This window comes from Cervus canadensis, chromosome 27 (assembly GCF_019320065.1).
Source record: "Cervus canadensis isolate Bull #8, Minnesota chromosome 27, ASM1932006v1, whole genome shotgun sequence".
Taxonomy (NCBI): Eukaryota; Metazoa; Chordata; class Mammalia; order Artiodactyla; family Cervidae; genus Cervus; species Cervus canadensis.
In genome coordinates this window covers 34050689-34066127 of record NC_057412.1, presented here as the reverse complement: position 1 = coordinate 34066127, position 15439 = coordinate 34050689, and the positions used below count along the sequence as shown (strand labels likewise).

Below are 15439 nucleotides of genomic sequence, written 5' to 3'. Positions count from 1 at the left end.
GTTGAAGTCGGTTAACGTCCAAAAGCAGTTATTCATACATTTATTTAATAAATACTCATCAATTGGCAGCAGTGTGACAGAAACTATGAAAAACACATAGATATAATCTAATAAAGGCAGATCTAATTTCTTTCCCTCAAGAAAGCATAGAGAAGATAGCAATATCTGCAGCTAGGGTGCTTTTAGGATTATAGAGAGAATTAGGGGCAGAACTTGAGAACATTCAACAATCATTTTTAAATCAAAGGAAAAATATGCTGTTATAGATGCATGAACATTAGGAGAAGTCAGGATGCAAAGTACTTCAGCTAAAATTTGTAAGCAAGACTAAGAGTTTCTTTATGCAGGGTTATCAGAACATTGCCTAACTCCCATGCCCTCTTTGTACACATCAATTTTGGATAAACCATAAGGAGGCACTCATAATGAATTTTCACATTCTAAATAAAGTTCTGCTATTATCATGTAACAATATGGTGTCATGGATCGTGTTTTAAATTTGGATATCATGACTATTTATTCTAAATGACAAGACACTTAGTTGATAGGACAGATCGCACAGAACTGTAGTACAGACCATGCATTCTGAAGCCAGATTGTCTAGAGTCTAATTTTGCATCTGTCACTTATTATCTGTGTGATTCTGAGTGACTATGATTCGATGCCTTTGTCTCTTTATCTGTAACAGAGGGACACCAATTATTTTCTACTTCATAAAATTTTGGTACAGTTAGAGGAATTAAAATATGTAAAGCACTTAGAAGAGAGACAGAAACATAATAAGTGCCATCTAAGTGATGTTCACTATTTCTTCTTTGAGTACAAACATAGTATAAGAAAGATGAATTATCTACCTCTTAAAAGTTAGCTCAAAGTGAAGAATAAGTATAAAAGTTCTTTTTAAAATGTCAAATTCTGTTAATGTAAGAAGAGATGGTTGTGATGATGATGGTGATAACACGTTTAATGTCCTATTGGACAAGTGTTTGTAAAGAAAATTATATTCTGAAAGCACTTCACTAGGGAAGTCAGAGGGGAAGACTTTGAATTTCAAGTGGCCCAATTAGTGTTTTTTCTTTTGTTCTCAATGGGAGAGCTGGACACATGGACACTTTCTGGATTTTGAAATCCAGAAAGTGGTGTTTCAGTAATGCTAGTATTTGTTTTTAAATCATAAAATTTAGAAATGTGCTTATTTCACCTGAAAAATACTAGAAACTGTGACAAATACAGTATACACATGTGTGTGTGTTAGTCACTCAGTTGTGTCCGACCCTTTGCAACCCTATGGACTGTAGCTCACCAGGCTTTTCTGTCCATGGACTTCTCCAGGCAAGAATACTGGAGTGGGTTGGGTTGCCATTTCCTTCTCCAGGGGATCTTCCCAACCCAGGGATTGAACCCAGGTCTCCTGCATTGCAGGCAGATTCTTTACCTTTTGAGCCACCAGGAAAGCCCACACTAGACATAGAAATGTTAAATTTTAATTCAATTCTCTTTATAAGAACTGTTCTTAAAAGAACAGTGTTGGAAAAACCAACAAAGACTGGGCAAATGGAATGCCTGATTTTTCCATCTAGTCAAGATTTACATGATTTTATTCAATTAGATTTGCACCCATGAGGAAAAAACAAAATTAGATCATGTCATTTCTAAATAAAAATACAGCTACAAGAAGATTATTTGAGAAGATACTCTTGATTTTTTTAAATATCAATTAAGTGCATCACTGTGTATTTGCTCTTTAAAATAAAATATGTTTTAATAGAATGGGCAGATCATATTTTGATTTAAGGTGCACAATGCACAGTTGCTCAACATAAAATTTCTTATACTAATTTCATTTAAAACAGGAAAAAATGCACTTCTGTTTAAGTAGAATGACCCTCTGCATTGCCTCAAAACCCATTCTCCTTCCACTGTTTTAATCAAAACATAATAAAAATACATATTGAACAATGCTGTTATATAAGCTAAACACTATACATGAATTATCTCAGCTAATCCTCAAAAAAATTCTTGGAAGGCTGATCACTATTGTGATCAGCAGTGTCTAGCATAGACTTTGAAATTGAAAAGTACAAGATTCAAATTTTGGTTTCCCAATTAACATCTACGCGACCCTGGGCCATTCAAATTTTCAGTTTCTGTTTCCTCATCTGGTGAAATGGTAATAATAATACCTATTTAAAAGTCTGATAAAATTAAACCATGTGAATGCCTAACACAGTATAAGAATTACATATTTTCAACCTATAGAAAACTTTGAAATATGTGGATTGAGGGATAAAATTAGGAATTTTAGTCATTATAAATTCCTCACTGAAAAAATCATATTACTTTGGGAAAGTTAACTTATGCCTCAGTTTTAATTTTATAATTTGCAATATGGGTATAATTCTTCTGGCTATTAAATGCATAAATGAGAGTTTCTACTAAATCTATTTCTTTGTATAAAATTCTTGACCTAAAACTAGAATTTGTCCACATAGCCTTCCTGTATGTTTAATTGACTATAAAAATTCTTTGATTGAATAATATATTCAGCTCTTTAACAGTGGAGGATAGCTGCTAATCCATCCAGCATGATTACTAATTTTTGCAGACAACATTATTTTAAAAATTTAGAAAGGTACAGAAAGTGGTGAAGAGTATAGATGAAAGGAGATTGGTCATCAGTGAGTTGTGATTCAAGTTGTTGCAGAAATGGGTACGCGCAGATTCATTATGGTGGGCTTCCCTGGTGGTTCAGACAATAAACAGTCTGCCTGCAATGCAGAAGACATGGATTCGATCCCTGAGTAGGGAAGATCCCCTGGAGAAGGGAATGGCAATCCACTCCATTATTCTTGCCTGGAGAGTTCCATGGACAGAGAAACCTGGTGAGCTATAGTCCATGGGGTTGCCAAGAGTCAGACAAGACTGAGTGACTAACACTTTCACTTTCAGGTGCATTATACTATTATACAATTTCATCTATTTTTGTAGACATTTCAAATATTATGAAACAAAATATTTTAAACCTTATAGCTTTCGAAATCTTGATTTCATATTCTATCTTGGTAATGACAAATCATTTAAAGCCTAATCAAGACAGACTAGAATTTGGAGTATATATTATAAAGAAATCTTCCAGGAGAAACATAATACATCTTGAAGATATATATATTTGCAAACAAAACAGGCAGTTTTATAGCTCTTATGTGGCAAATGAGGCTATGGGGTACAAAATACTGAAAATGGGGCATATCTCTAATTTTTTGCAAATATGCTTGAAGAGAAATCAAAGAGGATCTGCTCTAATCTTTAATGAGCATCAGGGATTATTAAGTGAATCAATACAGATAGCCTTTCCCTTTATCTTATTGATCAGAGACCATTTTTAATGAGTATGTTTTATGTCACCCTACTGTGTTCTAGATATCTGGCTTTGTCAATAATACCTGTATGGTATCGGGGCTTCCTTGGTGGCTCAGATGGTAAAGAATTTGCCTGCAATGTGGGAGACCTGGGTTCGATCCCTGGGTCAAGAAGATCCCTGGGAGAAAGGAATGGCAACCCACTCCAGTATTCATGCCTGGAGAACTCCATGGATGGAAGATCCTGACAGGCTACAGTCCATGGGGTTGGAAAGAGTCGGACACAAGTGACTAGGACATGCACACACTGCAGTCTAGATATCTGACTTTGTCAATAACATCTGTATATATGCGTTTTTCTTAATGCAGAAGGCCCCAAATTTTGAGGTTGCAATATGTCTGGCCTTATGGACCTTGGCTGACCATGAGTAGATTTTCCTTCTCTCATCACATTCTCCAGCTGAGGGTGCTTCATACGCTATTGCACCTTCCATGCTGGAGAACAGTGCACTCTTGTGGGGCAACATTAAAACCAGCATGGCAAAACCCCTCTGCACTCTGGAGCGGTTGACAAAGCAGAACTATACAAATGAAAGAGACGAATAAATATATATCTGGATTAATTTTAGCTGGATTAACATAGACGTACAGTGAATGTGTATGTTCTTAAGACTTAGATTGTGAAAAAAGAAGTCTTTTTATGAACTGATAGTTTCATATTACCCACACATGTGAGTTTTAGGAATATACAACATTAAAAAGAAATAGAAGAGAGATTTACTGACCCATTTGTTTATTTAGATAATATGTGAATCACTCAGACTATCCTGCTTGAACAGTAAATACTATTTGAATTCTAAATATTTCTTCAGTGCAGAGAAAAAGAAACAGAAAATTATATTTACATGTGTGTAAAAAAACATCAGTCATATATAGTACTTGCAGAAAACGTGACCTGATATGGTATGCAAAATTCAGAGAATTCATTTTTCAGTCTTTCACTCTATTTCCCACATCAACATAACTAGTTTGTTTTTAAAGCAATATTGAAGAATGAGGTGATGTGTGTAATTATTGTACAGTGTTGTTTATTTTTCTTTGGAGTAGTAGTTTTACTCAAATAGACACTGCATATACTATGAATGCCATATATTTATGCATAACTGTACAAAACATTGTTATTTTATAAATATCTATAATTTTTGAAAATATGAAGCTCCAATTAATAATCACTCCATATGTGTTAATGAATTTATGATTGAGAAAATTAATAATTAGAACAAAAATATATCTACATGAAAACAAGTTTCAACACAAATAATTTAAAACAGCATGTATATTATCTATGGTGAAACAGATCACCAGCCCAGGTGGGATGCATGAGACAAGTGCTCGGGCCTGGTGCACTGGGAAGACCCAGAGAAATCGGGTAGAGAGGGAGGTGGGAGAGGGGATCGGGATGGGGAATATGTGTAACTCTATGGCTGATTCATATCAATGTATGACAAAACCCACTGAAATGTTGGGAAGTAATTAGCCTCCAACTAATAAAAAAAAATTAAAAAAAAACCAAACATGCAGATGATATCACAAATAAAGAAAAAAAGAAAAAAAAAACTATATAGTGTTACAGGCAGGTATTAAAATGGAGCACTTCATATTATTTGAACTATTCTCTCAATACAGTTTTGATGGAATTTATATAAAATACATCATTTTTTAATATTACTTTATGTTGCCTAATTCCAAAGAAGAGTCAAGAATTACTTTTTTTCCCCTACAAAACAAAATTTTTCACTTAGTAGGCTAATTTAAAGAAAGACACACTTTCATCCTATTATTTCCATTTAGCCAAATAGACTTTGTGACACATGATCAGCATAGCCATGGGGAGAATGTGCTGCTGTGGCTGCCGCCTCTGAAACTCAATAAATAAAAAGCTGGCCATAACCTGTAAGTCTGTAAGTCTGGCACCTTTGAAATCATTACATTCCATTAAATACTCCTGCATTTATTTACTGCTTGCCTTTCATCATGAAATCAGAAAATGTCCCTTTTCAAAGCAATATGCATGGACCTGAGGGTGTGAGCAATTAATCTCAGGCAGGATTCTTATGCATAGCTGTAAAGTTGTAATCAACATACTAGGTTGGCATTGGGATTACTGTGGGGCTTACCTGCTCCAACAACTTTGTCAATGGATATGTTGGTGGCATCCAATTCCTTAGCAAACTCATGAACTGCTTGGGTAGGGTCCTCATATGTGTGTGGGTCAACATAAGTCCTGAGGCCTGGAAGTTTTACTGTTTAAAGAAAGGAAGAAAGGCATGACTGCAGCTAGATGTATAAAACATTTACTGAGAAAGTTTTATGATAACATTAGTAGTTTAAAAAAATTCCCATGACATTAAACTGCATTAACCTTTGGTTTATTCACAGAAATTATCAGACAGAAAGGTTAGAGTAAATAAGTTGAACAATTTAAGAAAAAAAGTCCCTTATAATGAAACAGAGACAAGAGTTTTCTCTGTAAAATCAGTAGAAGGAAAATGAGGGGGTTCTTAAGGAGAGAAGAATGGTTCAGAATTGAGTCTGCCCAGCAATGACTACCTGTAACAATAGTGCGTGAATGTCTTCACACTATCACACATGTGTGATTCAACAAAGTGAAATAACCAAATCTCTATTATAGTGTCACATGTGGCAATAAAGGAAAGTTTGTGAAATAATTTCATAAGGTGGGATAGCTGCTGTAATTATAGATAGTTAGAGAATATAAAACAGCATGTTTTTTGTCTGACACTACTCTGCTTTTATTAACAGTCATTTAAAATTCTCCACTTCAGTTATAGATCTAAATTAAACTGTATATGTATATATGGGCTTCCTTGGTGGTTCAGTGATAAAGAATCTACTTGCCAATGCAGGAGACACAGGAGATCAAGGGTTCAATCCCTGAGTGGAGAAGATCCCTGGAGGAAGAAATGTCAACCCACTCTAGTATTCTTGCCTGGAAAATCCCTGGCGGGCTACAGTCCATGGGGTCACAGAGTCAGACATGACTGAGTACACAAGAGATATAGCATCAGTTAACTGAAATCTTATTGTGTGGAGCTTTCCAACATGCGTCCATGCTAAGTCACTTCAGTCATGTCCGATTCTTTGAGACCCTATGGATCATAGCCCTTCAGGGTCCTCTATCCATGGGGTTCTCCAAGCAAGAACACTGGAGTGGGTTGCCATGCCCTCCTCGAGGGAATCTTCCTGACCCAGGAATCAAACCCACATCTCTAAGGTTTCCTTAATTGGCAGGCGGGTTCCTTACCACTAGGGAAGGTGACCACCCAGCTTTTCAATATAGCTAAAGGCAATACAATTATTCTCTATAAGTTTAATAATGGTGCTAAGGAGCTAAAATTCCAAACATAAATCATATTTATAGCTTATCAAATATAAACTTTCTTCATAGTTTATTTAATCATTCTGAAGATAGAAAATTTTTACAATGTTCCAAATTAAAATTGCACAGACAGAAGATAGAGGGGAATCATTTTGAATTTGATTTAATTTTAATGACATTTCTATCATTTAGAAAAATAATTCACTTTAGAAACAATTTGGAATGTTCAAGAAACTTTCTCTGAGAACTTTCTCTAAAAAGGAAGCCTAAAAAAAATAAATAATTAAAAATAAAAAGGAAGCCTAAAATCTATTAAAGTATATAACACTAATGCTTTAACATTAAATAATAATGTAATAAACTCCCACACTTTATGCACCAATATAACTGATTTTGATTTTAATTTTAGTAACATTGGTAAAATTATTTTAGCTAGAAAAGTGGATGCTTAGTAGGGATACATTTTTTTCTCTTATCACACTATATTATTGAAGGATTTTTTTTTAACATCCTAAAATAACAAATAAAATCAGACGTTGTCTTTTCTGATACCACTTTTTAACAGAAAAATCTTAATGGCAAAATCACACCTGAACATTCTGGAATTTCTGAAGGTTTCTTTGAGCTAGTTTGGTAGTTCGCATGAAACAGGGGTGGGGACTGTCACGAAAGCAATTGTTCCAGAGACCCTTCAGCACAGTGGCCATTCAGCCAATGAGTCCTGGATTTCAGAATTTAGATTAAGAAATGATTAGTTTGCTAATCTACAGGATGACTCGGTGAATACCATGTTATATCACATAACAATTTATGTTCCTGGGAAACTTCCATAGAGGTTTGAGTAAAGAAATATAAAGCATAAGAATAAATGGATTATAAGAGAAATGGTGACTGGGAGAGATTGGAGGTAAAAACTATTTTCCTCAGCCTCTTCTTCGGATGCTGTTGAGGCTACAGAATAGGTATGAAAGGTGAGGGAGCACATGGAGAATTGAGGGGAAGTTGGGTTAGTGACCCCAACATTGGAAAAGGGCAGCCACTCTCCATCCAGGGGCAGAGTGTTGATAATTGAGATGACACCCATAGCTAGGGAGTCAACATCCACAAAAATGGGGAAATAGTAAGTTTTTTCCCCTTGCTCTGGGCAGACTGTGAGGGGAGTTGCTTTTGAAGTAAGAACTCTACTTTTCTGCAGTACAAAGAATGTACTAGGCCCAAGAGGAGAAAAACTCTGAAAAATATGCTTTTCAAGTGCCTAGCATTGAGTGCCTGTGATTGTAGTTGTTGCCCAGAAAACGACAGAGACTATTGCCATTATTAGTAACTTCATGTTAAGAGGGTTTATTCACAAACAGGAATATCCTTTGGTTTCCTGGAGACAGAATTTGCGCTCAAAAATGCCCATTTCTTTGGAGCTCACACATCAGCTTGCATGCTTCTGCTATTATTATAAACATTATTGCTTCCTATAAAAATAGTCACTCTTTAGTACAGTGGTCTACTATTATTTATTATTACACTAGAACTATTTCTACATTATCAATACTAAAACATTTTACTGTTAAAACAAGCAAACAGATTTTCTTGCTTTGGGGTAAGGAAAACAGTAAAAGGAACCAAAGATTTAGTAAAAGATGTCAAGAAATGAAGTCTTCTCAGAACCTTTCTGCTTAGTCATTTTGGTTACATTTAAAAGAAGACACATCAAATGGAGGCTAGAATATGTGAACATCCCGTTTTGATTTTCCCCCTAGTCATGTTAAGTTTGGGGACTAGTAAGGTAAGAAAATCTGGCATTCCTTTTCAAGGGAAATGGTTGCACTTTAAAAAATTATGTGAAAAATATTTTTTTTTCCTAGTAAACAGTTGCAAATATTCTGCCTTGCTGAATTTAAGGAAATCAACTTGAGAGATATTTACTGGCAAAATACGGGTATGGGGCTAAGCGATACAAATTACTGCATATAAATTAGGTAAGCAACAAAAATATCTTGTTTAGCACAGAAATTATAGCCATTTACTCATGGTAACTTTTAATGGCATATGATCTGTAAAAACCCTAATAACTATGCTGTACATGTGAAACTAATACTGTAAATCAACTATATGTAAATTTAAAGAAGGAATTACAAGGAAGATTTTAAAATGAGTTGTTAGGAAGGATGTCTCAAGCATTTAAATAAGCACCAGCTTGAAACAGTCTTGAAAGTGTACTTTAGAGTTACCATTATATTCCTGTCAACCCTAGAGAGTATCCATATTACTAAATAATCTAAAAATTAAATAGTCATTCCTGTATAAAATCAATCAAATTCATCGTGATTGATTAAAATCAAGTAAATGGCTTTTCTAGCCACATGACATTTAGAGAAACAATACAAATATAAACACATACACACACATCTCCAAGAAAAATGGCCTGTTCACCGTGGGAGCTCTGGCTGCTGATTTTTAACTGCCATCCCCAGAGGTTCCAGGAATCAGGTGATTCAGGATGCAAGCGCATAATCCCTTCACACCAATAATTAAGGGCGACACAGAGAGTAACTGGGCTGTGTCAAGAAAACCAGATAATAAACACATGCACACGTGTTAAGCTGCACTACTTTACAGCTCGTTCTGTGCAAACATAGTAATTTACATTTCCATTTTACCAGCATGAGTTGCCCTAAGGACAGCAAAAAAGTAAAAAGGCCCAGGCAGAGAGGGCAAGGGGACAGGATCTTAGGAGGTGAAACACATTTCTTTCCTTTTGAAGCAATATTATAGGATTTGTAACAAGGCTGAAGGGAATAGTTCATAGCTAGAGCTTTTCAAAGTAATACCAAATAAATGGTCTGAAATAAACCAGCTGTGGTATTAAGACAAGAAAGTTTATGACAGGCATATAAGTTACTTTATGTCCTTAAAGCTAGGGTAAAACACATTTCTTTTTTGTTTGGCTATCATAAGTATATCGTGCATTTGAAGAAAATTAAAGCTTCAGCAAACTCCACCATAAAAACCAACAGCTAAAGCAAATTGGAGTCATAGAGGAACCTGCTTAAAATCGACACACACAAATTTATCAGTGCTTCAAGTTTATGAGATTTATAATTCCTATATAAAGAACCAAATCAGTATGCCCTGCTCTAAAGACAGTATTTACATCCATTGTCCAGCTCAGATTAAGATCAATTTAATCCACAGAAATGCAACTGTTTTGACTAATTTATGCATGGTGAATGAGATACAGTGTTTTGTGGGATCGTGAAGGAAAAGCTAGATAAATATCCTGTAACTTATTCATACACTCTTTTAAAACTTTTGAGTTGCAAACCTAACTACTCTGGAATGAGATATTGATATTATATTATTGATAGTGGTTTTTCTGTGAATTATTCTGTAATGAGATGGAAAAATCAAACAATGCTTTCTGTGAACTCTGCCTTTCTGTCCATCCTACTTTAACTCACATTTTGGAAAACATTTTTTTTTTTAATCTACTATATGCGTCCTGCATGGTAACAACAGGTCATCAAGTTTTTACTGTAAAGTTATAACTTTTAGGTGGAAGGTCAATGACTGATAGGAAGTATCATGTTGAACTGAAAGCATTTATAGAAGGCAACAGTGAATGCCAAAGAAAGTAATGCTTACAAGACTACATTAGTTACAGTGAGATTATTGGAGAACATCTAAGAATGAGTATAATCTTTGTGCTAATTTCCAGGAGGACATGCCACTGATTAGTAATTGCCACAATAAACTGAGCCATAGTTTGGAAAAGCAAAACACCTGGAATGATTTGTTTCGCCTGAAGGGAAAAAAAAGTCTTTTAATTAGATATAAATACTTTGTTTCTTAAAAGAGTATTTCTTTTAAAGAATATTGAAAGGAGACTAAATTGTTTGATATTAAAATAAGAGGGGAAAGCAATGACTTCCCTACCAATTGGATATCATGTAACTCCAAAGTAAAGTTTATTCTAAAGGCTTTATCCTGGTTGGTTGACAAAATGGAGTCAGGCATTTCACATAAACAAAGGTTGTTTATATTTACTTGGCAGTTAAGAAAGGAAAAAAGATTCCTATTTAGATTTCAGCAAATAACTAGTAATAAGGAAATTGAAGATACGCTTTGCCTTTCAGCCATGCAGAGCTGACTATAGTTATGTACTTCCCATCATGAGCATTATTTGAATATAAACCACCAGTTACCCTTCATGTTAGCTTAACTGTGCTGCAATGCAGCCGCATAAAAATTACTTAATGGAGAGCCGTGGATTCCCTTCTCCATTTAAAATAAATGTAACTTGCTCAACCGTCCCATAAAACTACTTCTGAATTCTCTCTGTCAGGGGGAAGTTATCCAGTTTTAAGTCAACAACTGCTTAAACTGAAATGGTAAAACCAAGACAGCAAACATAGGTTAGAAACTTACAGTGTCCATTCCCAAAATGAAGTCTTTTTTCATCTGCTCCGTGTTTCGACTTATGATAGCCACAGAACCTAGAGGTGAATCAAAGGAAAAGAACACAGAAAATAAATATACTGAAAACAATGATCTATGTTCAGAATGTGCAAAGCACACACACACAAAAAGCATTTTCTATGAACAATTAAATGCTTTAGTGAAAGTTTAATGACTTCATATTTTCTAAATCCTCTAGAGGAAGCCTCTTTCTCTGGGGATCCTGGAAAGCTGCCTAATGAGGAGATATGGAGAGTCGCTTCCCCACTGAGCAGACTCCTTCAGTTCAGTTTTTATAATGGCCCTAGCAAGTGTTTATAGTATTTTTTTTTAAAACAACTGCTGTTAGAATGAATGGAGGGTAAAGTTTCCATTGTTAGTGATTAGTGCTGCGTAGTGTTACCAGTGTTCTGGGTGAGAAAGTGTCAGGGAAATCTGGGGTATATTTGGTGAGGGAAGCGATAATTGGAAAAAGAAAGTAAAAACTAAGAGTGAGGTCAGAAGAGAGAAGAGAAACGGTATGTTTTTGAGAGTGGGGCAAGAATTTAATGAAAAAAAGAAACTCGAAACTAAAGGTGGAGAATCAAAAGAAAGGGAGAAAAAAGAAAGATCTAGAATACAAGTGGAGACATTCTTATTAGTTAAAATAACTTATTGACCAAACCCTTCAGAGTTTAGTGGCAATTGAGGGGAACAAGCAATGCAGTAATGCAAGTAAGTTGTAAAACAGACTGTGAACGCACCTCCCAATCAAAACATAGGTGACGCCTGTGAGGAGAATAATTGCTACCGCCGCTGAAATGGCAATCATTACCACTTGGCTATTTTCACCAGAGATGGAGAAAGCTGTGAGGTTGGAGAGAAAACAATAAGAAAAAAACTAGGCATTGACACAGCATAATTAACCTCTACCTGAAAAAGTTGATAAATTAAGTCATATTTAGTCTGGCTTGCTGTCTAATATGACGTAAAAAGAATTCTTCATTTAATATAAAATGATAGATGTTTTGTATAATTTTACTTGAAGTTTCTGATTAATAAGATTAAATACTCTGTTTTCATGGATATCAATCAAAACTAGTTGAGCATCTACCGCACAAAACATGCTGAATTGGTTTTCTCTATGTTCATTGGTGAGAGATAAACAGAAATCATCAGAGAAATACAGGAGATAGTTCAAGTTTCCCAGAATGAAATTATAAAAACTTTCTCATTAGTTTGTTTAGTCTCTAACATCTGTATTTACTTAAAAGATGATATAATACCTGTCCTATGGACCTGAACACATCTCACCAACAAATTGTTCCTGTCCCTGGATTTCCTACGTCAGTAAATGGCCCATCACTCATTCACTCACCAATGCCAGGTATTAGCAAATATTCCCCAGGAGCCAAATCTGGCCTGCCATCAATTTTTGTATAGCTCAGAAACTCAAAACAACTTATATTTTTAAATGGTTGTAACAAGTCAAGAGAAGATTTTGTGATATGAGAAAATTATATAAAATCCAAACTTTGGTGTCCATAAATAAAATTGCATTGGAGCATAGCCACATTCATTTATTTGTTCATTGTCTAAGGCAGCTTTTATGCTAAAATCAGTGAAGTTGTATAGGAGCAACAGAAACTGTATATACACTAAGCCTAAAATATTTATTTTCTAGCCCCGTACAGAAAATGTTTACTGACCCTTGACTAAACAAATGCTTCTCTAACTTTGTTATTCATTTGCTATTGTGTCCAACTCTTTGCAACCCCATGGACTGCAGCACACCAGACTTCTCTGTCCTTCACTATCTCCCAGGGTTTTCTCTCTAACTTATTCACATAAATCACTTGAGGATCTTTTGAAGAAAGCAGTTTCAGGCGGTCTGGAGTGGGGACTGAGTCTGCGCATACCTTATGAGCTCCCAGTAATGCTGATGCTGCTGATTTCAGACCACAACATTTTAATTAACAAAGACGTAGGCCATAAATATAAAGTCACCTGTCCTCTCCCTCTCCTGATTGTTCTACATCCAATTAATCACGAAATTCTTTTAAATATTTTAGTTTCTGTCTTCATTTCTCTTCTGGATAACAATAAAAAAAAATTCCCAGCTGATCTCTATTTGCAAGCTTTGCCTATCTTAGCTGGCCACCAGAGTATTCCTGCTAAACCATGAGTTTGATTATGTCATTGACATGCATAGAAGTTTTGCAGGGCTCCTCGTCACTTTCTGGATAAAATGTGTGTATTCCATTTAGGATCTGTTCTCTGTCTAAATCCCTAGCCTCATCTGCTAACAAAATCCATAAGCATTCTAATCTGTATACTTTCTAAAATATGCACACTTCCTGGAACATTCCCTCATCCTTTAACGTTTATTGCTTTTATATTAGTAAATGCTGATTAAACAAATAAATGAGTTGGGTATCACAAGATGAGCTTAGAAGAGACGGTTAAGTTATATTATCACCTCTTCAGAAGCCAAGGTCACATCTTGAACCTGATGAAAATCTAAGGCTGGAAGATTTTCTCCAAAATACTTCAATTTAGGGAACAGTTAAATGATACAAATTAAAAAAAAAAAAAAAACATGGCAGATAGACTATTAGAATTTTTCTAAACATCTGAAAAAAAAAAAAAAGAACTCAGAGTGTGGTAGGATGGTATACTCATAATATAAACTGTTGGAAGCACTTTATTCTTTACAACCAGAAAACTATTGTTTATACTTCCATGGCAGCCGTGGGAGTGCCTGCTAGGATCTCTCTACTGCCAGGCCTGCAGTGGGCAGACAGCCTCCAGCTGCTGCACTTTCAGGATCCACTGCAGTCACACTCCCCTCAATGACTAAACATGGCAAGGGGACTGGAGCCAGGCAACTTGTGCCCCTGCGTGACTCCTGCAAAGCATGATATTCATTCTGGGGCTCGCCATTAGCTCGGTGAGACCCTCGGAGCTGCGTTGCTTTCTGAGGCTCATCCTTCTGAACGCTCTGCTTTCTCTCTGTCTTCATAGATGGCTGACCTACATCTCAGTCTGAGGCTCTGCTTGGCCATATCTGCTCTTCCTGTTTTATTTTTTATCTGTTTCCCTTCCCTTCCCTCCCCAAAGCTCTTGTAATTCTACCTTAGTATATGCTTTCCAGAAGACCTGAACTGATGTATCCCTACCCATTGGCTATAGATCATGAGTCATTTGTAAAATAACTTAACCTTGTAATTCAATAATATTCCATGAACATATAATAATCAATTTATCTCATGCTTTGGTAAATTTTATCCAGTTTATAAAATAAAGGTCAGTGAAACTGGGAGAGTAAACATGACAGAAAAAAAGAATTTTCTTTTCATCAAAGACAGGATTAAACTTGACCCCTCTACAATTCCCTCTAGTTCTCAATATAGATAAATTCCAGAGACTATCTAGAAGTGCAGAACCAAATCAGATTATTTTTGTGCTGGAAATTGGCAAACATTTGAAAGAATAATATTGATTAAATGTGTGTGATAGAGTTGTCTAATAATTTTATGTGGCATACTGTCAATAATCTATATCTATTATAATTCTTAGAAATTTAGTTTGACTGTGTTGCCACAGCAAACTGCTCCCCCTGTTTCTAATTGCTTCCCATTTTTGTCCATCCTATACATGTTGTCCACTGTCTTTCCCTAAGGAAGACTGGCGAGGAGTATGTTCTCAAGAGCCAGAATGCCTGGCTTTGTACCAATTTGCTATGTGACGTAATATGATAGTTTTAAGGATTAAAGGAGTTCAGTTCAGTTCAGTAATACAAGTTAAATACTAGAACAGTGCTAAACACATAATAAGGATTTAATAAATCTATTTTTGTTATTTCATTTTCCCTGTGAAGAACTGGAAAAAGTTCTCCATATCTTACAAAATTACATATGACAGTCTAATTTTTATATACAAAGTTCTTTTATAATGATTCCACTCTACTTCTATCAGGCATTCTTAATAACCCCTAAAAATAGGGTCCAAGAGATTAAAGTTGCTGCATACCCATTCATTAGAAACAACGAAAAGACAGTATGAAGCATTTAGCAGTGCTGACTGAATTGTCCCTAGGCCAATCTTCTTGAACAGTAATATCCAATAAGATCCTCCAATTCCAAAACTCAGCTTTATCTCACATATTTTTGTTCCACAAATTCCTTGGATGTTCATATTACGTACTATACATTTAAACACGGCGCACACACAGTGCCTGCTATTCTAC

At 35.4% G+C, this 15439-nt stretch overlaps 1 protein-coding gene across 2 annotated transcripts in view; it reads right to left on the bottom strand.

Moving 5' to 3' along the window:
• Window positions 1-15439, bottom strand: part of EPHA3 (EPH receptor A3) — a 387533-nt gene that overhangs the window by 54586 nt on the left and 317508 nt on the right. For both annotated transcript variants that reach the window (XM_043448655.1, XM_043448654.1), the window contains exons 8-10: window positions 11955-12057; window positions 11182-11249; window positions 5537-5662 (exon numbers count right to left, since the gene is read on the bottom strand). In XM_043448655.1, coding sequence (XP_043304590.1) covers window positions 5537-5662; window positions 11182-11249; window positions 11955-12057 — 297 coding nt within the window. The remainder of the gene's footprint in view (window positions 1-5536; window positions 5663-11181; window positions 11250-11954; window positions 12058-15439) is intronic.